Source organism: Piliocolobus tephrosceles, chromosome 5 (genome assembly GCF_002776525.5).
Source record: "Piliocolobus tephrosceles isolate RC106 chromosome 5, ASM277652v3, whole genome shotgun sequence".
NCBI lineage: Eukaryota > Metazoa > Chordata > Mammalia > Primates > Cercopithecidae > Piliocolobus > Piliocolobus tephrosceles.
Window position 1 is genome coordinate 125,588,545 of NC_045438.1, and position 19,763 is coordinate 125,608,307.

Genomic DNA, 19,763 nt, shown 5'->3' on the forward strand with positions numbered 1-19,763 from the left:
TGATCTGCCCACCTCGGCCTCCCAAAGTGCTGGGATTATAGGCGTGAGCCACAGTGCTCGACCAGTTTTTTTTTTTTTTTTTAATTAGCTCAGCATGGTGGCATGTGCCTGTAGTCCTAGCTACTGAGGAAGCTGAGATGGGAGGATTCCTTGAACCCACGAGTTTGAGGCTGCAGTGGCAATGATCGTGAGGCTGCAGTGAGCAATGATCATGCCTCTGCACTCCAGTGTGGGCGACAGGCACCTTGTCCCAAAAAATAATAAATAAATAAAGTTTTAAAAAACTCCATCTTACATTTCAAAAGGCATCAAGGCAACAGGGTCCAGATGTTCGCCTAACCAATGGAGACAGCACCCAACCTGATAAGGGCATCGCCCTTTACTATAAGTCCTCATCAGAGGACTCAAGGGCCATAAAATGAGCAGGACTTCAGCAGCTAGACAAGGCCACCTTAACAGACTGAGTCTTGCTATCACTCGTGACCAGCACCTGGTGTCTGCATCTGAAGGCTCTGCTCACATCAAGGACTCTTCCTTGCAAGCCCTTGACGACTATCCCCATCAGGCCAGGACTCTGTCCATAACACTCTCCTTGGACTGGTCTTTAACCCCTTTTCTCTTGATGTTAAATGTTCCTGTGTTTGATGTGAAATTTTCATCTGTAACATTTATATCCTTATATATAATGCTATGTGTGGTTTGCAAGAGTCTGACCTGTGGAGTGGCTCCAGCCTGCATGCCCACTGCTCTGACTACCAAGTGAACAGGTGGTCCTAAGGAGAACTGCCTTCTTGGGAACTCCATGTGGCACCTAACTTTTGTGATTGAAATAGCATCAATAAAAACCCGACCTTATGGGTAGACACAAAGGTGGGTGGACCTGGTTCTGTCTGACGTTGGGCAGCTCGGGACCTGGGGAGACCTGTTAGGAGGCTGTGGAGAGCCGGGAGGAGGCTTCGACCAGGGTAGTAGCCCTGTAGGTGGTCGTGAGATTTCAGATTTGGAAGGAGGAATCCACAAGAGTTGCCAATGGATGGGACGCAGAGTTTGAGAGAAAGGGAATGATCCAGATGACTCCGAGGGTCTTGGGCCTGAGCAGCTGGGAAGATGCAACTGGGAAAGACGGCGCGGGGGGCGGGGGGGGAGCAGAAGCGGGTGAGGTGGGGAAGTTCTGCTTGGACAGGTCAAGTTAAGGTGCGTGTTAGGCATCCCAAGGTCAAGTCCGGGAAGGGTGTGTTCCCGAGAGGGTCCCGGTTGGATCCTCCCAGTTCGTCTTCCCCATTCCACAGGTGTGGACTCAGCAGCCGGTCTCTGCGCTGGGCCGGGCGGGGTCACGTGGCCGCGGGCTGGCGCCCCCTGGCGCGGGAGAGCGCGGGCGGCTGGGAAATGGCTGCTGCCAGGGTGCGGGGGCGCAGCAAAAGCGGGGAGCTGGGGGAGTCTGGCCGCCCGGCCCTGTACTTCTGCGGGAGCATTCGCGGCGGACGCGAGGACAGGACGCTGTACGAGCGGATCGTGTCTCGGCTGCGGCGATTCGGGACAGTGCTCACCGAACACGTGGCGGCCGCCGAGCTGGGCGCGCGCGGTGAGGCCCTGGGGACGCGGGCTGCGGGGACGCGGGCGGGAGCCCGGCTGGGCTGGCGGGGTCCCGGCCTGATACCCCGGCAGCTGCGCTCCCGGCGCCAGGAGCCCGCCCTCCTACCCCGGTGCTCCATCCAGCGTCCCAGTCCGAGAAGGAAACTGGCCGGGGCTCGGACTGCGTGGGTCCCAGCAAGCCTGCGGGTGTGAGGCATTCTCAGCATTATCTTGACCTTTGGTTCCTTCTTGGAGAACTCTGTCTTAAGCTGCTTTCAGAGCGTTTGTAGGGTGCAGAAAGAAGGTGGATTGGGCTGCTTTGCCTGGGCTCAGTTCCCACCTCACCCCCTGGAATCTTTTCCACCACCCAACACGAAAAGTATCCTCCTGCCTCCCCACCAAGTTTTTATTTGTTTTGTTTTGTTTTTGAGACGGAATCTCACTCTGTTGCCCAGGCTGGAGTGCAGTGGTGTGATCATAGCTCACTGCAGCCTCGGCCTCCTAGGCTCATGATCCTCCAGCCTCAGCCTCCTATTAGCAAGGGCTGCAGGGGCACGACACCATGCCTGGCTAATTTTCAAAATTTTTCTGTAGAGATAGGGAGTCTCACTATGTTATTCAGTCTGGTCCTGACCTAGCCTCAAGCGATCCTCCTGCCTTGGGCCTCCCGAAGTGCTGGCACTATAGGTGTGAGCCCCCACACTGGCCTCATGTTCTCTTTCAGGCTGTTATTGTGTTCTGCTCCTGGCTGCTGGGTTTTTCTTTTTCCTTTTTTCTATTTATTTATTTATTTGGAAACATAATGGAAACAGTCTTGTTCCATTACCCATGCTGGAGTTCAGCAGCAAAATCTCAGCTCACTGGCAACCTCTGCCTCCCAGGCTTGAGTGATCCTCCCACCTCACCCTCCCAAGTAGCTGGGACTACAGGTGTGCACCACCACACCTGGTTAATTTCTGTATTTTTATAGGGACAGGATTTTGCCATGTTGGCCAGGCTGGTCTTGAACTCCTGAGCCCAAGTGATCTGCCTGCCTTGGCCTCCCAAAGTGTTGGGATTACAGACATGAGCCACTGAGTCTGGCTGGATTTCTCTAAAGCATACTTTGATGTGCTGGTCTGGAATCTTGCAGATCCTTCCAGTTTGAAAATTGTGTCTTGAATGCTTGTGCTTCTGCTAAGAAAACCTTAAGTGGTTTCCACTTACCCTATGCAAGAGCAGACCCACAATTTGTGGGACCTCATGCAGTTCTGGGAGATCTCTTTAAAAAGACAAAAATCACAATACAAAGTTGCTGATGGTTTGGAAAGGGCCTGTGCAAGTGGAGGACCCTGAAGCTTATAGCTCATTAGTTCATGGTATATCCAGACTGCCTGGTGGCTCTCCAGGTCTTTAGTGTTATCTGAGGGAGCCTGTTAAAAATGCAGGTTCTGATCATCTGGGATAAAGCCTTCGAATCTGTACTTTCTGACCCCCCGCCCAAGACAACAGTCTCGCTCTGTCGCCTAGGCTGGAGTGCAGTGGAGTGATCTCCGCTCACTGCAACCTCCACCTCCCAGGTTCAAGCAATTATCCTGCCTCAGCCTCCCAAGTAGCTGGTATTACAGGTGCCTGCCACCATGCCTGGCTAATTTTTTAATTTTTAGTAGAGATGGGGTTTCATCATGTTGGCCAGACTGGTCTCGAACTCCTGACCTTGTGAGCCTACCGCCTTGGCCTCCCAAAGTGCCGGGAGCCACTGCACCCGGCCCGAATCTGTACTTTTTTTTTTTTTTTTGAGACAGAGTTTTGCTCTTTGCCCAGGCTGGAGTGCAGTGGTATAATCTCGGCTGACTGCAACCTCCGCCTCCTGGGTTCAAATGATTCTCCTGCTTCAGCCTCCCAAGTTGCTGGGATTACAGGTGTGCACCACCATGCCCAGATAATTTTTGTATGTTTAGTAGAGACGAGGTTTCACCATGTTGACCAGGCTGGTCTTGAACTCCTGACCTCAAGTGATCCACCGGCCTCAGCCTCCCAAAGTGCTGGGATTGCAGGCATGAGCCACCATGCCCAGCCCTGGAATCTGTACTTCTAACAAGCTCCCCAGTGGTCCTAACCTGATGTGGTGGGCTGAGCCTCACCATCCTGGAAGATAACATTTAATCAAACTAGGACCCGAGATCCCTACCCTCTGGGCCCAGGATGCCTCTCCTACTTTTGGCTAAGTGCCCATGCACCTTTCCCTAATCATTCTCATGTGCTGCCCATGTTCTCATTTGGCCCTAATCACACACATCCCACCTTACACAGGGCTGAATTTTTCTTTTTGTGGCTATTCCATTTCCTCGCTGCTTTGACGAGATCGTCACGTTGGGTCAGGTCATCTAGCACAAGGTTCCCGCCCTCCCTAAGCAGGGTGGGTATGGACATGCAAGGGCATAGGAGTTACGAGGAGCCAGCATGAGGCATGTCCCTGACCAGCTTTCCCTCAACACAGGGGAAGAGGCTGCTGGGGGTGACAGGCTCATCCATGAGCGGGACCTGGTGTGGCTGCAGCAGGCGGACGGTGAGTGGCGCTCCCTCCTTCCAGCACCTCACTCCTCTGGAGTGTTGGGTTCCCCTGGACACCCCAGCCTCCACACCTAGAAGGGACTCCCAGAGTTCCCTCCTCACCACAGCCACATCGCCATCTTCCTTATGAACCCCAAGTGCCCCCAATGCTGAGGCTTCCTCTCATCTTTCTTCCCAGTGGTCGTGGCAGAAGTGACACAGCCATCCCTGGGTGTAGGCTATGAGCTGGGCCGGGCTGTGGCCTTCAACAAGCGGATCCTATGCCTGTTCCGCCCGCAGTCTGGCCGCGGTAAGCACCCCAAGCCTCCCTCCTGGCTTTCTGTGGACCCAGCTCTCAGCTCCTTCCCTGGTGGGCTCTGAGCACCGAGCCTCCCTCAACAGGGAAGGGGGAAGGGAGCTGTGAGGGTGGGGATGGGAGGCAGCTCCACCTTTCCCTGCCCTTTCCAGTGCTTTCGGCCATGATCCGGGGAGCAGCAGATGGCTCTCGCTTCCAGGTGTGGGACTATGAGGAGGGAGAGGTGGAGGTGCTGCTGGATCGATACTTCGAGGCTGATCCTCCAGGGCAGGTGGCTGCCTCCCCTGACCCACCCACTTGACTTAATCTCACTTTCTTAAATTCTTCTGTTCTCAGACACTGCTCTAGTACCATTCCTTCCTGTTAGCCCCAGGAGCAAATTAAAAGGTACAGTTAAAATCCTAACTGTCTGTCTGAGTCCTGCCACACTTCACTTCAAGACAGATGCTTTAGAAATCTCTAGGCCGAGAGGAGGACAACTCCTAATGCCCTCAAGCCCCTTTCTCCCCAGGAACACTTAAGAATTGGGAGTCCGGAGGCTGAGGCAGGAGAATGGCGAAAATCCGGGAGGCGGAGCTTGCAGTGAGCTGAGATCTGGCCACTGCACTCCAGCCCGGGCGACAGAGCAAGACTCCGTCTCAAAAAAAAAAAAAAAAGAATTGGGAGGAGGGTCGGGTGCAGTGGCTCACGCCTGTGATCCTAGTACTTTGGGAGGCTGAGGTGGGTGGATCACAAGGTCAGGAGATAGAGACCATCCTGGCTAACATGATAAAACCCCATCTCTACTAAAAATGCAAAAAATTAGCCAGGCGTGGTGGCGGGTGCCTGTAGTCCCAGCTATTCGGGAGGCTGAGGCAGAGAATGGCGTGAACCCGCGAGGTGGAGCTTGCAGTGAGCCAAGAGTTGGGAGGAAAGGCTGGGCGCCGTGGCTCACACCTGTAATCCCAGCACTTTGAGAGGCCGAGGCGGGCAGATCACCTGAGCTCAAGAGTTTGAGACCAGCCTGGCCAACATGGGAAACCACATCTCTACTAAAAATACAAAAATTAGATGGGCATGGTGATGCATGGCTGTAATCCCAGCTACTCAGGAGGCTGAGGCAGGAGAATTGCTTGAACCCGGGAGGCGGAGGCTGCAGTGAGCCGAGATCACGCCATTGCACTCCAGCCTGGGGGGACAAAAGCAAAACTCCATTTCAGAAAACAAGAAAAAAAAAAAAAAGTTGGGAGGAAGGTTGCTCCTGGGGGTGGCCACCCCCCTCTGTCTCCTCCGAACTGGGCTGAGGCTGCACCTGGCCCTTTCCATGCCAACCTTCACCTCCCCTTATCAGCTTAGGTCAGATGAGTCTGCTCTGAGCTTTCTCAGAGGACAGAAGAGTCCGGAGGTCTAAAGGAAACAGTAAAGATTAGGAGTGTGGGTGGATGTGGGGCCAGGGCAGTGGCAACTGATTGGCCCCCGGTGAAGCTGTCAGCCTGCTCCGAGACGTGTGTGAGAAAGAGGCCTTTATTCAATAAACAGAAAGAGGCATTGCAGACGCTGGGAATCCCCTCCCCATGACAAACAGGGGCAGCTCCCGCCCCCCCCGCAGCCCCGTGACTCTGGGGCAGCTCTAGGTGTTTCCTGCATTTGCCCCCTCAGTCATAGGCCTCATCTTCATCCTCCTCCTCATCACCAAAGAAGAAAGTCTCTTGATCCAGGTTCTCAGACTCATCGTAGGAGAAGCTGTCATTGTCCAGCTCCTCATCAAACTCATCCTGCTGCCACTCGGGCACATCATCCTCATCGTCTTCCTCCTCTTCTTCTGCCTCTGGCCCTGAGGAGGCCTGGGGCCTAGGGAAAGCCACCACACTCAGCCCAGAGGAGGCTGCCATGTCCCACTGCCTCCTCCGTGGCTCTGCCCACCCCACTTACTGACTGCCGGGCACGTTGGGTCCTTTTGTCTCCCAGGCCTCTACTGATGGACTCTGAAGTCCAACCCGGAAATCCTGGTGAGCAGACAGAAGGATTTGGGAAGTAGGAGGTAGAGGGCATGGGGCCTTTGGACCCAGCATTCCTTCCACTGATGCTCTGTGAGGGCCAAGCTCCTGCTAGGACTGCTCCCCTCCCAGCACAGCACTTCATGAACCACTGCCTTTGTGAGTTCACTCATGCATGGTCTCCAGAGATACGGGGTACCAGGGTGAGGCACACCACCCTGTGCTTAAAGAGCTTACAGAATCTATGTATATCTTTTCTGCCCACGTGACTTACTAGTCAGTAAGCAACCAGAGGACAGGATTCAGTTTAGACTCAGCATCAGTGCATTAGAGCTGGCGAGAGCCTGGGAGAGCCCTTGCTCCAGTGACCCCAGTCCCCTGATGCCCACTCCTAGGATTTCAAATCCATATCTGGGAAGTATAGTCTGGAAAAGTTCCCCAAGTGATTCTGATAGGCACCTGACCAAACACCCTTGATGTGGGCTAGTCAACTCCTTTATTTTGCAGGAATCCCCAGGAGGTGACGTGATAGGGTCCAGCAGCATCAGGCAGGTTGGCCTAGGAGCCGGGATGTGCACCCAGGTCTCCTAACATCCATTCACCCGCTTTGCTGCCTTTCCTTCTGGACTCACCCCAGGGCAGGGGCTGTGCTGGGACAGGAGGACCACAACTCCCGCAGAACGCAGGAGCAGAAGGGGTCTGGGCCAGGGAGTACCTGGGCGGAATGCTGCAGGATGGCAAGCAGCCTCTCCTGGATCCGTCGGAGCAGCTCCATGCCTGTGCTGAGGCAGTCAGCCCGCAGGAGTCGCAGGGAGGAGGCCAGGTCTCTGCACCGCAGCAGGGTCTCCTCTGCAGAGGGGGCAGGCACAGAGGCTCCCTCCCTTCTCATTCTCATCCATTCTTTCCTCCAACAAACACCTACGGAACATCTACCAAGCGCCAGATACAGCTCTAGACATTCTCGTGAAGCTCCCTAGGGGAGCAGGGTAGAGACGAGAAACCAAGAACATCTGCGCCCTTGGGCACCTTACAATGTAGGCTTTCGACCTGAACTTTAACAGCCAGGCAGTGAGAAGGCCATGAAGAATGAAGAGGAAGAGGAGAGAGGGAAGGTGGGGCTTCGGCTTGACCTGTTTGGGAGGGGCTGGGCTATGAGAGGGGAGGAGGCAGGAGAAGGGCCTGGCCGGCAGGGGTGGCTCACCCAGGAGGATCTGCAGGGCATTGGTGTGCAACTCCAGGTTCTCCGTCTGCTGCTCCACCACGTCCATGTACTCTGCGTCCTGGCTGTAGAAGCTGTACACGCAGGCATAGGCCAGCACCTGCAAGGGCTCCCGTCAGCTCTCCCGCCTGCCCTCTCCTCATTCCCTTCATCCAGGCAAGTCTGATGAAAGCAGCCAGGCTCCCCAGACCCCTTTGGCACACCCTTCCCCTGCTCTCCTCCCCCACCCACTACCACCTTCCGAGCCTGCTCCAGTCCCTGGCAGGCATCATTGAGGAAGGTAAAGGATCTGGGCGGGGGCACTTCATGGATGGCAGACACCCGGTTCCGCAAGTTCACAGCAAATTCCTGTGTGGAGCAAATTCCTGGTGTATCAGCACCAGCACAGGTGGCGCAGTACCACCTGCCCGGTCAGACCTTCAGCCCACCCCCCTGCACCCCGCCACCCCACCCTGCTTCTGCAGGCATCTACCCGCTGTTTCCTCCCGGCTCACCCGCGCCTGGTGATGGAAAGTGCACCTCTCGTTATAGTCCTGAAACCGCTTCTCCTGGCGAGCCGCCTTGCTTACCTAGCAAGGATATGTTGAGTGGGCTATTGGGTGTTTTGTTTGGACAGGAAGGAGTTAGTAAGTGGAAAAGCCAACATTCATGGAGGCCTTTCTACACCTCCCCTGGTTATCTTCATTCAGTCCTCAAGACTGTGTGGGGTAGGTCATATTATTCACCCCTTTTGCAGAGGCTGTTGAGGTTTGGAGAAGCAAATGAACTTGCTCAAAGCCACATGCTAAGCAGCAGAGCCAGGCTCTGACTGCAGGGTCCCTGCTCTTTCCTGCTCTGCCCTGCTGCCTCCTGAGAGTGTCTGGCCCTCCCCAGCCTTTCTGTAGCCACCTCGATATGAGAAGTCCTGTTCTGGAGCTGAAGTTCCCTGTGAACAGACTTTCCAGCATCTGCAGGCCCAGGTGGCTGTCTTCCCTGCACTGAGCCTCTGTCCCAACAGCCAGAACACTGCACTGTGCACGAAGCCTGGTCTGCCCAGGACCTGGTAACAGCACCCCTCCCCGATGGCTCTGGGTCTCTGCCCTCCCCCAGTGCCCAGCGCCTTACCATGGCAGAGCAGTTGTAATAGTCTTTGTGATTTGGCTTCCAGGACTTGAGGCAGCGCCAGCAGAATCCGTGGTTACATTTGGCACAGGTCATGCTATGGAGGAAGCTGGCTGGTCAGGGACTCCTGCCTCCGGGCAGGGGCGTGCCAGGAATGCCAAGGGCCCGGATGCACCGCTGCTGATGCTGTGGCCTCTGCTCCTGCCCTGATAAGTCTCCTTAGTCATACCCAGCCCTGCTGAATGCACCCCTGCTTTTGAATTCCCCCAGTCAGTGTGGACTTACGAGTGGGAAAAGGAACATTAAGATCCAGGAAGCCACCGTGGAGACTGCCACGTGAGGGCGGCTGAGGAACCGCCCTCTTTTGCTGAGCTTTACACTAAGCCCGTTCCTCCCTCCTTCTGCCAGGTTTCCTCCCTTCCCCTTGCCCTCTGGCTCCCCACAGTACCCCCCTTCTTACTGCAGGCACCCCTCGTTCTTCTCGATGGGAGCCTGACAGCTGGGACAGCGCTTGGAGATGAGCTTGGCCAGGTGCTTGCTCTGTGCCTCCACGCTCATGCCGTCATAGTAGCCGCCATCATCAACCCACTGAGACATGTGGCCACAGCTAGCAGGGTAGTGTGCCTAGGGCAAGAGGGCGTGGTAGGGACACAGCTAAGTCCTGAGGACAGCACAGCTGGTGTGCACAGGAGAGGGGGGAGCAGGCACAGGTCACACTTGGAGGGCTCCAGGAAGAGGAACAGGGCTCAACTGGGTGGCAGAGGCTGAGGAAGGACAAGTCACAGTCTGTGTGTGTGGCAGGGAGGGGGTATTAAGCAGGGAAGGAGTGTGAATCCTTGCTCAGGGTCAGGGCCAGTGTGGGGCTCCCACCTCAGGGAAGCTACAGTTGAAGCAAGAGGCCCAGCCACACTTGGAGCAGGTGGTCCCACAGCCCAGGCCCTGGCGGCACAGGATGCGGTCGCAGCCCTGGGGGTTGGTGCACCAGGTCAGGTTGGAGCAGCTCTCCACATAGCCACGCAGGAGTGCCTTCTCATACTGTGGAGACGCAGGTGCCATAAGGTGAGGGTATGGCTCTCCAGGATGCCACACCTCCAGGCCCCCAGACCCCGTAGCTTGGCCCACTCCCTGGGGCACACTCCTTTGGCTCTGCACTGGAGCCTCTCTCAGACGAGAGAGGATACCTTGGAGATGACCTCTGGCGAGGAGACGATGGCACGAATGAAGGCTCCGGTGGGCTGGGCGGGGCAGTCGGCAATGGGGCAGGTGCAATTCAAAACAAGGTTCTGCTCGATCCGAGTTGTCAGATACTCATTCCAGCAAGACTGGGAGGGACAAAAGGAGGGGCTGCTCAGAGACAGTGTGGGAGCAGCACAGGGGGAGTGTCCTGGTAACTAAGCTAGCGTCCCTCCTTCCCTTCCCCTCCACTACCACGTGGAAGCCCAGAGACAAGCCTGCCTCTACATCAAACAATGCTGACTCCTCTCTCCGGCTTCACTGAGACTGGCCCAAATTACAGTTGTCTTTGAGGATAGGGTAGGCTGTGTATTTGCCTAATCATAATTACTGCTGGGATGGACAAGGAGGGAATGGGTAGAAATAATCAAGAAAAAGGAGAATGATTCAAATTCTAAGAAAGATATGCAGAGAGCAGGAAGGTCCGAGAGAAAGGAGGCCTGGGAAATGGGTGGCCTGGGTGGCTGACAACACGGCTCTGGTCTCTCCTCCCAACTCCAGTGGCTTATCTCCAATAACTGTCTGGATGCTCCTGTCTCCGACTCATGCCTCCAACAGACCCAGCCTCTTCTCTACAAAACTGACTTGCCCATTGCGTTTCCCCCAAACCCTGATCAACTTTCACCACCGTCCCCCTCGTCACCAGTGTCGGAACCTTCATACCGTTCTCTTGCTCCCATGTCACTCCCCCGCCCATGCTAAATCAGGCCATTATCCCCTCATCCCTAAACCACTGTGAGAGCCTGTTCTGATCCATGGTCTCCTCTCCCGGTCTCTCCCCACACCATCCATTTGGTCTACGCACGAGCAGCCGTCACAGCCGTCTGAGCCTCCTACAATACTCCACAAACGACCCCTGCCTCTCACACTGCCTATGGCCATGCTTTCCAAAATGATGGGTCTAAACCCTCAGGAGACCGTGTGTCCGTCATATCAAAGCTGCAGCATAAATGTGAAGCACCTGACTAGATCTTTTTTACTCAAAGTACCAGACCAAAGTAAACAAAACCCTTTCTGCATTGAAACAAACCCAGACAAGGCTGGGAAATTGAATGCAAATTCTTGCATTTTTGAGATAGAACTGAATTCAGACCCTACTCTTATAGGCACACTGGTGCCTCAGGATACCCCTCTGACCTGGCATCTCAGTCTGGGGACCCCCAGCTGCTCTCATGACTATTGTCCAACCCAAGTGGTGGGGCTCACCCTGGGAGCTGTCCTGCTGCTTCTCTTGCGTTGCTGTTGTGCCGCTCAGCTGTGACCAGTGCTGCACGGGCTCCTCCTCAGCAGGGGCTTTTCAATCAGCCTGTTCATCTGCCTGGTTTTCAAGCCCCTTGTCTGTCTGTCTCTCTCTCTCTCTCTTTTTTTAGACAGGGTCTCGCTTTGTCACCCACACTGGAGGATAGTGGCACAATCATGGCTCAGCCTCAATCTCCTGGACTCAAGCCCACCTCAGCCTCCTGAGTAGGTAGGACAATAGGTGTGCACCATCATGCCTGGGTACATTTTTTTTCTATTTTTTGTAGCGACAGGGTCTTGCTATGTTGTCTAGGCTGGTCTCAAACTCCTGCGACCCCCCATCTCTCTATCTCTACAGGCTTGGTACCCTGAGTCTGCTTATTTCTCCTTGGGTAAGGCCTGCCAGGCCTCTCTACTTCATTCCAAATTCAGAAATCCACTGTCTACCTGCCAGTTCCACACAGGTGTCCAACAAGCAGCTCAAACTTCACAGGGCCACAAGAGAGTAAAGATGACACATGCCATCCACCCAGATGCTCAGGTCAAAAGCACAGGAACCATCCTTGATTCCCCTCTCTGAAGCCCCTACATTTAACCCCACCAAATCCCAACAGCTCCACTTCCAAACGTGTCCCAATCTGCCCTCTCTCATCGCCACTGCCCCTAGTCCAAACTACCACCATCTCTTGCCTCTAGTATGACAGTCAGCAAATGGGCATCTCTGCTTCCACTCTTGCTCCATCCAAGCCTTTTCTCCATATAAGAGCAGAAGCAATCTTTTAAAAACTGCAGGGCCAGGCGCAGTGGCTCACGCCTGTAATCCCAGCACTTTGGGAGGCCAAGGCGGGTGGATCACAAGGTCAGGAGATCGAGACCATCCTGGCTAACACTGTGAAACCCCGTCTCTACTAAAAATACAAAAAATTAGCCGGGTGTGGTGGCGGGCACCTATAGTCCCAGCTACTCAGGAGGCTGAGACAGAAGAATCGCTTGAACCTAGGAGGTGGAGGTTGCAGTGAGCTGAGATCACACCCCTGCACGCTAGCCTGGGCGACAGAGTGAGACTCCATCTCAAAAAATAATAATAAAATAAAAATAAATAAATAAATATAATAAATATAAATATAAACCAGATCATATCACTATTCTGCTTAAACCCACTATGGCTTCTCACAAAATAAAATCCACTGTCAGGCTGGGTGTGGTGGCTTATGCCTGTAATTCCAGCACTTTGGGAGATCAAGACGGGAGGATTGCTTGAGGCTGCCAAAATTCAAATCCTGACCTTTGGCAAATTACTTCACCTCCAAGTGTCTCCCTCTGTCATGAAAAATGGCAGTAACAAAAATACCTACCTCATATAACTAGTATGAGAATTAAGTAAAAGAATGCATGTAAACAGCACAATGCCTGGCTCAGAGTGAGCTCCCATCAATAGTATTAGCTCTCTGGTCATTTCTTGCTGGGATTTTTTTCAATACCTCATTTAGCACCCAGTGCTATGCACATAAGTCCATGAGAAATATTTGTTGAATGAAAAAATGGAAGTGTAAAGGAAATAATTAAGAACCTGGGGAAAAGGGAGCATAAGCAACTATGTGAGAGGAGGAGCCAGAAGCAGAGCCAAAGGGAAAGAGGAAAATACACACACACACACACACACGCATGCATGTGCACACAAGCACATGCAGACACGTCTATCACCCACTACTGGGGAAACGCTGTTGGGAGAAGCAGCTGGAATTCATGGCAACCAGGAGTGCCCCTCCTGCTAAACTGATGTGTTTGGGCTTGGCACCAGTTCTAAAGAGCTGTGAGGCAGGGAATATCGGACTCAGTGCTCCACGTTCTCTGCACCTCAGCCCCACTTTTTTTTACTTTTGAAGATGACTCACTCCCCATCTGCAAGCTTCTCTGTGTCCGCTGTATCGAAGCAAGCCTATACAGCAAGAAGACCCTATGGCAGGGTCTCACTGTCCTCCAGACTGAAGTGCAGTGATGAGATATTGGCTCACTACAGCCTCCACCTCCTAGGCTCAGGTGATCCTCCCACCTCAGCCTCCCGAGTAGCTGAGACTATAGGTGTGCACCACCATGCCCAGCTTATTTTTGTGTTTTTTTGTAGAGACGAGGTCTTGCCATGTTGCCCAGGCTGGTCTCGAACTCCTGAGCTCAAGCAATCTGCCCACATCGGCCTCCCAAAGTAAGGTGATTACAGGCGTGCACACTACCTCACAAGGCCCATTTTAAAAAAATTTTTGTATTAAGTGAGAGTATACGATAAAAGTAGTGATAGTGTGCTGAGATGATGGGACTTAAATGGTGATAAGGGCAAGCACAAACTAGAGTTATCACCAATCTACTAACACTTTTGCAAACACTTCACAAAGTGCCTTGACATCTATTTTACACATATATCTCTTAGTTCTAACTTGGCTGATAATGGGAATCCCATGAGGATGCTTTAAAACTTCCTCCAGATTTCTCACCTCCAGAGATTCTGGTTCAATTAGTCTGAGGTATTGTCTGGGCATTAAGACTTATAAAAGCTTCCAGTGATTATAATATGAAGCTGAGCTGGAGAACCACTGATACATATCGCTAGATCCTAACCACCACCCTTTAGAGTGTCAAGGCAGGTGGTACCACTTACAGATGACAAAACCAGTTTAAGAGGGACTAAGAGACTAAATCCGCTATTGCCCCGGTGAGGAAAATGGCAGTGCTGGGCTAGAACCCAAGAATTCCCAAGGAATTTTGTTAGGGTAGGGCAGAAAGCCAGGGGCAGGAGCAATGCTGGCGGGGCCTCACCTTACAGCAATAGTGCATGCAGCAGAGAGAGGGCAAGTCGTCGTCACACCCCAGAGGGCTCACGCAGACGGGGCAGTGGTCAGGCCGTGTGGGTACAGCCTGGACCTGAGGTACGCACAGCCCAGCTGCCAGCAGCAGTGGCTCAGGGTCCTCACTGTAGCTCTGCAGCAGCTGTTCGGCACCCCAGTGGGAATGAGCCAAAAGGTGCTGAGCGACATCTGGCTCTAAGTTCAGAGTCTCCTGCACCTGACACACCGTCTGCTTCATCAACCCTTCTACTTCCTGGGGGCTCATGGTGCGGCCTGCAGGCAACTGTAGAGATGCCAGGGTAGCCACAGCTTCTGGGCTTGTGGGGAGGGAAGAAACAGAAGTCAGTATTCCTGCCCTGTTATCCAGCCTACTAACTGAACCCACCTGGCCCCCAGCTCCCTACTTGAGCATACTTGCTCGCTTGCCTAACCAGCCTCAGGATAACCACCCAAACCAACCGTCAGAGTAGGTCCTCCATAGAAGCACTTATAAATGTCAGGGTGGGGTTGGCTGTTGCAATGACTGGGGAAAAATAGGTATCTAGGGGTCAGGGTGCTAAAAGACCAATAGCTGATGGGACAGTCCCACTGTAGGTCTCACCCCAAATGGTGGCAGCACCTGTAGTGAGAACAGCAATCTCCATCCTTACTGCTCAAGTGTGGTCTGTGGACCAGCAGCACAGGCATCACAGAGAGCTCTGCTGTTAAATCTGCATTTTAACACTAGCTCCTTGTTGAGGTTTGAGAAAGATTACTCGAGATAATTCACTTTACACATGATGCAAACAGCATGATACAAAAAGCAGGGCCATAACAGCTTCCAAAGAACATTAAAAAGCTTTAGGGGTGCTGGCTGATTAGTGAAATCCTATGGCAAATTCCTCTGTAGAACAAACTTCCTGAAAGTTTGTGTGTATATATATATATATTTTTTTTTTTTTTTTTTTTCTTTTTTTGAGACGGAGTCTCACTCTGTCCCCCAGGCTGGAGTGCAGTGGCCAGATCTCAGCTCACTGCAAGCTCCGCCTCCCGGGTTCACGCTATTCTCCTGCCTCAGCCTCCGGAGTAGCTGGGACTACAGGCGCCCGCCACCTCGCCCAGCTAGTTTTTGTATTTTTTAGTAGAGACAGGGTTTCACCGTGTTAGCCAGGATGGTCTTGATCTCCTGACCTCGTGATCCGCCCGTCTCGGCCTCCCAAAGTGCTGGGATTACAGGCTTGAGCCACCGCGCCCGGCCGAAAGTTTGTATATTTAACTGAGTAGAGTGCATAGTTAGCAATCAATACATATTCGCAGGTCCCAATTGGAAAGGGGTGGTGGTGCTGGGAGGGTCAATAAAAACTATCAAAGTTAGGGAAATAACAGGGAGAGGGAAAAGGGGATTAGACAAAGAAAGAAGGGAAGTGTTTCTCCACAAGGGATCTTGGCTTTGGCATGACAGCCTCTCCCACCTCACTGCAAGGGGTCAGGTGGGGTGGCTACCTAGGCTTGGAGGTTTTGCTCTGGCTGCCACAGAAAGGGACATCTGCCTGACCCCGGCAAGGCCCCATGGGCTCTGGGGCAGCATACATCAGGATCTGGGGCCGGTCATCACGCCGTTTCACGTAGCCCTGGCCTAAGAGGTGCAGGATGCAAGAGAGGACATCTGTACTGGTACAGGCCACGCCCCCAGCAACAGTGTGGCCCAGGGTTCCAGGAGGATTTGGACCCTTCTGCCAGGCCTCCAGCACCTGGATAGGAGGAAAGAAACAATAAGGCCACTTTTACCTAGGAAGCAGGTTGCTGGGCTCAATGCCCAGCTCTGCCCTTATTCCTCCCCCTCTTTTTTTTTTTAAGAGACAATCTTGCTGTGTCACCCAGGCCAGGGTGCAGTGGCATGATCACAGCTCACTGTACCCTCAAACTCTGGACTCAAGTGATCCTCCCACATGAGCCACGGTGTCTGGCGGCTCTGCCACTTACTAGCTGTGTGATTGTAGATTAGTTACTAAGTTTCTCTCTCTCTCTCTTTTTTCCAGTAGAGTCTCGTTCTGTTGCCCAGGCTGGAGTGCAGTGGCACCATCTCTCACTGCAACCTCTGCCTCCTGGATTCTCCCGCCTCAGCCTCCCAAGCAGCTGGGACTACAGGTGTGCACCACCATACCCAGCTAATTTTTGTATTTTTAGTAGAGATGGGGTTTCACCATGTCGGCCAGACTGGTCACGAATTCCTGACCTCAAGTGATCCACCCACCTTAGCCTCCCAAAGTGCTAGGATTACAGGCGTGAGCCACAGGGCCTGGCCACTACTAAGTTTCTCATACTTCACTGTTCTTATCTGTCAAATGAATAAAATAACATTTATAGGATTGTTGAGGATTAAATGATGACTTTTTTTCTTTTTGAGACAGAGTCTTGCTCTGTTGCCCAGGCTGGAATACAGTGGCACAATCTTGGCTCACTGTAACCTCCACCTCCTGGATTCAAGTGATTCTCATGCCTTGGCCTCCCAAGCAGCTGGGATTACAGGCATGTGCCACCATGCCCAGCTAATTTTTATATTTTTGGTAGACACAGAGTTTTGTCTTGTTGGCCAAGCTGGTCTCAAACTCCTGGCCTCAAGTGATCCACCCGCCTTGGCCTCCCAAAGTGCTGGGATTACAGATATGAGCCACTGTGCCTGGCTGGATTAAATGACTTAATCATGCAAACTCTTAGAATAGGGCCTGGCGCATGGTAAACACTCATGCCTTATCTTTACCTCCTATCTGCTCTGTCAGGCACAGAAAACCCAGATGGAAATGTCACCCTACAGAAGTCTTACATGGAAAGAGTTCACTGTGTTCATCCCCAATCCCAAGCATGACTCCCTCCCTCCCCCAACTTCATGGTCCCCTCTCTGCCTACCAGACAAACCAGCTGATCAATGTGGAGGCCCTTTTCCCCATGGGCTTTGAGAATACGAACAAGAAGACAGCTCAAGAGATTCCTCTTCTGTTCCAGGGTTCGGCCCTCATCCTTCTCTACGTTCAGGTACGCCTGGGGAGGTATCAGCCACAGGGCCTCCCCACTGCACTGGGGCCCAGGCTCATGAAGCCGCAGGACACCTGGAACCCACTCCCGGTCAGGTACCGGAGGAGGCAGAAGGACAGATGAATGGGGACTAAGATGACCCCATTCTCACCCCTACTACAGTCCCTCCATCCTGAGGGCGACCCCCCGACCAGCAGCAGAGGCTCAGCCCGGTCCCCAGTGACCTACCCCTGTGTGGAAAGTCCTGGCCCTCATGCAGGGTCAAAGGGCCATTCCCTGAGGTGAGGGGCACGAGTGCCTGGAGCAGCAGCTCTGGGGAGAGGGCAGAATCCTTCAGCAAGGTCTCTACTGACACCTCCTGATGAGGAGAAATGCCCAGTCAGGAGTCAAAGGAAAGAAAAGAAGAAGGGAGGAAGGATGAAAGGAGAAACAGAGTTTAGGAGGAGAACAGCGATAGACAAGGTGGCAGAGAAGACAGAGAGAGGCTAAGGGCTGAAGCACCTCTGTATGATTGAAATTCAGCAGCAGCCACATCTGCACGGTGGACACATGCAGTGTCTGGTTCCCAAACTGCAGCTCAGCCCGGCCCAGCCACGTCCACTGCAGTCGCCGATGTGGTCCCATGTCCAGGACTGGATGGTTCTGACCTAGGCAAGTGTCAAGGAGAAGAGTGGAGACACAGAATGGGCGAAACGAGGGGTTTAGGGGTTGAGGTGTCAAGCTTTGCTCCTACTAGTCCCTGCGGGGAGGAGGGTCCCAGCATTTTCAGACAGACAGATGCCTTGTCAAGCTTCCAGATCTCAGCCTTCTCTGCGCCTGCCTCCCTGGTGAGCCACAGGTAACTAGAAGCCCATCTCTAGACCCAGAGCCTAGCCCTGAGCCAGGCAGGTTCCATGCAAAAACACCAGAGAGAAAGCACTTGCATTTTGCCCTCAAGGAGCTCACAGTTTTAAATCCACTGAGCTGGATCTCTTCCTCCTCCTGTTTCACAGCTCAGGCAAGGTGAGCCTGAGACATCTGTTCCTACTGGAAAGCAAGGAAGCTGTCAAAGGGGGAGTATTAAAGGGACCAGGAGCCTACCTGAGAGATGCTCTCTGACCAAAGACGGGACAATTTGAGCATCAAAAAAAAAAAAAAAAAAAATCTGCAATGTGTGATGGAACCACACAAAATATTTAAAAATCTATGAGTTCATAATGATATATTTTTAAAAGACCCCATTGGTTATATTTAAAACATACTAGAGAACCAACACATTATTTTTAAAACTAGTTAAAAATAATTGGAAGAGGAAACAATCAAGCCTTTCCTGTATAAACCGGACTTCAGGGTAAATAAACAGTTGGTGAAAGGAAGTTTCTCTTGAAAGCATTCCAGCTAACACATGAAGAAGGAATGACAGAACTAGATATAACTATTTCATAACCCCTAATGAAATGATAGACCTAAGCAATGGTAGAAATGCCTGCCTGGTGAAAAGCTGATGGAAAATCACATGTAATGTATAGACATGACTGACACACTGAAATCCGTTGATTCGTCTCAACATCACAAAGGGAGACAGGCTGAACCTGCCTCCTGGTGGAAGGACACATACCACCACTGAAGCGTTCTTGCCCGAGAAATCAAACCCAAATCTGAATAAGCCTCTACACCTACAAATCAGTTTTCAGGAAATAAAGGAGACAGAGAAATATGCTTGAAGACACCACGTGAATGCAATCAGGAAAATCCAGCCTGTGAATGAATAACCCACTTTCCTCCAGAAATAACTGCAAGGAGGATAAAACGGGAGGTGGAAACCTGTAGGGTAAGGGAGATGTAAGATAATGCAACCAAATGCAATGCATGGACCTTGTTTGGATCCTCACTAAACAAAATAACTAACCAAAAAACTCCAAGGCAATCAGGGAAATATGAGCAATGACTGTATACTTGATACAAATTGCAAATTTCTAAATATTTGATAATTGTAGTATCCTTTTTAAAAAAAAAAAAAAAAAAAGAAAGAGCACTTATCTTTTAAATTTTGGGGGGGAATAGATGGGAGTACAGATTGAAGCAAGACTGGCCATGAGCTGATATATGTTGGAGTTTAGTCTGTCTACATTTGTATATGCTTGAAATTTATAATAAAAAGACTTTTTAAATGAGGGTGAAAATAACTCTTCTCAGACAAAAAAACTGGTAGGGTTTTCCACCAAACTCCTCAATGAAGATACTTTTTTTTTTTTGAGACGGAGTTTCACTCTGTCCCCCAGACTGGAGTGCAGTGACATGATCTCGGCTCACTGCAACCTCCGCCTCCCAGGTTCAAGCAATTCTCCTGCCTCAGTCTCCCGAGTGGCTGGGATTACAGGCGTGTGCCACCATGCCTGGCTAATTTTTGTATTTTGAGTAGAGACAGGGTTTTGCCATCTTGGCCAGGCCGGTCTCAAACTCCTGACCTCAGGTGATCTGCCTGCCTCAGCCTCCCAAAGTGCTGGGATTACAGGCATCAGCCACCATGGCTGGCCTGAAGGCACTTCCAGCAGATGTATTTTACAAAGAAGGACCAAGAGGCAAAGGAAATGGTGGCTAAAGCAATTAGCATGGTGGCAAATGTAAATATCCCTGAATAAATCATAATAATGACAATGTTGGAGGTTAAAAAAAGATAATTCTAAAATATGGAACAACAGTAATAAGTAATATGGGAATTAGAGCTGGAGTTAAGGTTTTCT

General features: G+C 52.1%; 2 protein-coding genes across 7 annotated transcripts in view; one reads left to right on the plus strand and one right to left on the minus strand.

Annotated features, from left to right (window-relative positions):
- Positions 1 to 1,367: 1,367 nt before the first annotated feature.
- On the plus strand, positions 1,368 to 4,825 carry DNPH1 (2'-deoxynucleoside 5'-phosphate N-hydrolase 1). The gene is made up of 4 exons (XM_023213064.1): positions 1,368 to 1,582; positions 4,052 to 4,120; positions 4,304 to 4,414; positions 4,573 to 4,825. The coding sequence occupies exons 1-4, from the start codon at positions 1,387 to 1,389 to the stop codon at positions 4,719 to 4,721; spliced, it is 525 nt and encodes a 174-aa protein (XP_023068832.1). The 5' UTR covers positions 1,368 to 1,386; the 3' UTR covers positions 4,722 to 4,825.
- Positions 4,826 to 5,904: 1,079 nt separating this feature from the next.
- Positions 5,905 to 19,763, minus strand: part of CUL9 (cullin 9) — a 44,117-nt gene continuing 30,258 nt past the window's right edge. For 3 of the 6 annotated variants that reach the window (XM_023212865.1, XM_023212862.1, XM_023212866.1), the window contains 15 exons: positions 17,542 to 17,687; positions 17,269 to 17,398; positions 16,915 to 17,114; positions 15,511 to 15,758; positions 14,000 to 14,345; positions 9,898 to 10,038; positions 9,587 to 9,751; positions 9,177 to 9,340; positions 8,720 to 8,813; positions 8,110 to 8,184; positions 7,853 to 7,963; positions 7,598 to 7,715; positions 7,112 to 7,245; positions 6,332 to 6,405; positions 5,905 to 6,250 (listed from right to left, as the gene is read on the minus strand). In XM_023212865.1, the coding sequence (XP_023068633.1) occupies positions 6,055 to 6,250; positions 6,332 to 6,405; positions 7,112 to 7,245; positions 7,598 to 7,715; positions 7,853 to 7,963; positions 8,110 to 8,184; positions 8,720 to 8,813; positions 9,177 to 9,340; positions 9,587 to 9,751; positions 9,898 to 10,038; positions 14,000 to 14,345; positions 15,511 to 15,758; positions 16,915 to 17,114; positions 17,269 to 17,398; positions 17,542 to 17,687 (2,342 nt within the window). In that variant the 3' untranslated portion in view covers positions 5,905 to 6,054. Of the gene's footprint in view, positions 6,251 to 6,331; positions 6,406 to 7,111; positions 7,326 to 7,597; positions 7,716 to 7,852; positions 7,964 to 8,109; positions 8,185 to 8,719; positions 8,814 to 9,176; positions 9,341 to 9,586; positions 9,752 to 9,897; positions 10,039 to 13,999; positions 14,346 to 15,510; positions 15,759 to 16,914; positions 17,115 to 17,268; positions 17,399 to 17,541; positions 17,688 to 19,763 lie in introns of those variants that run through there. The other 3 variants (XM_023212863.1, XR_002731746.1, XR_002731747.1) reach the window with 3 other exon arrangements.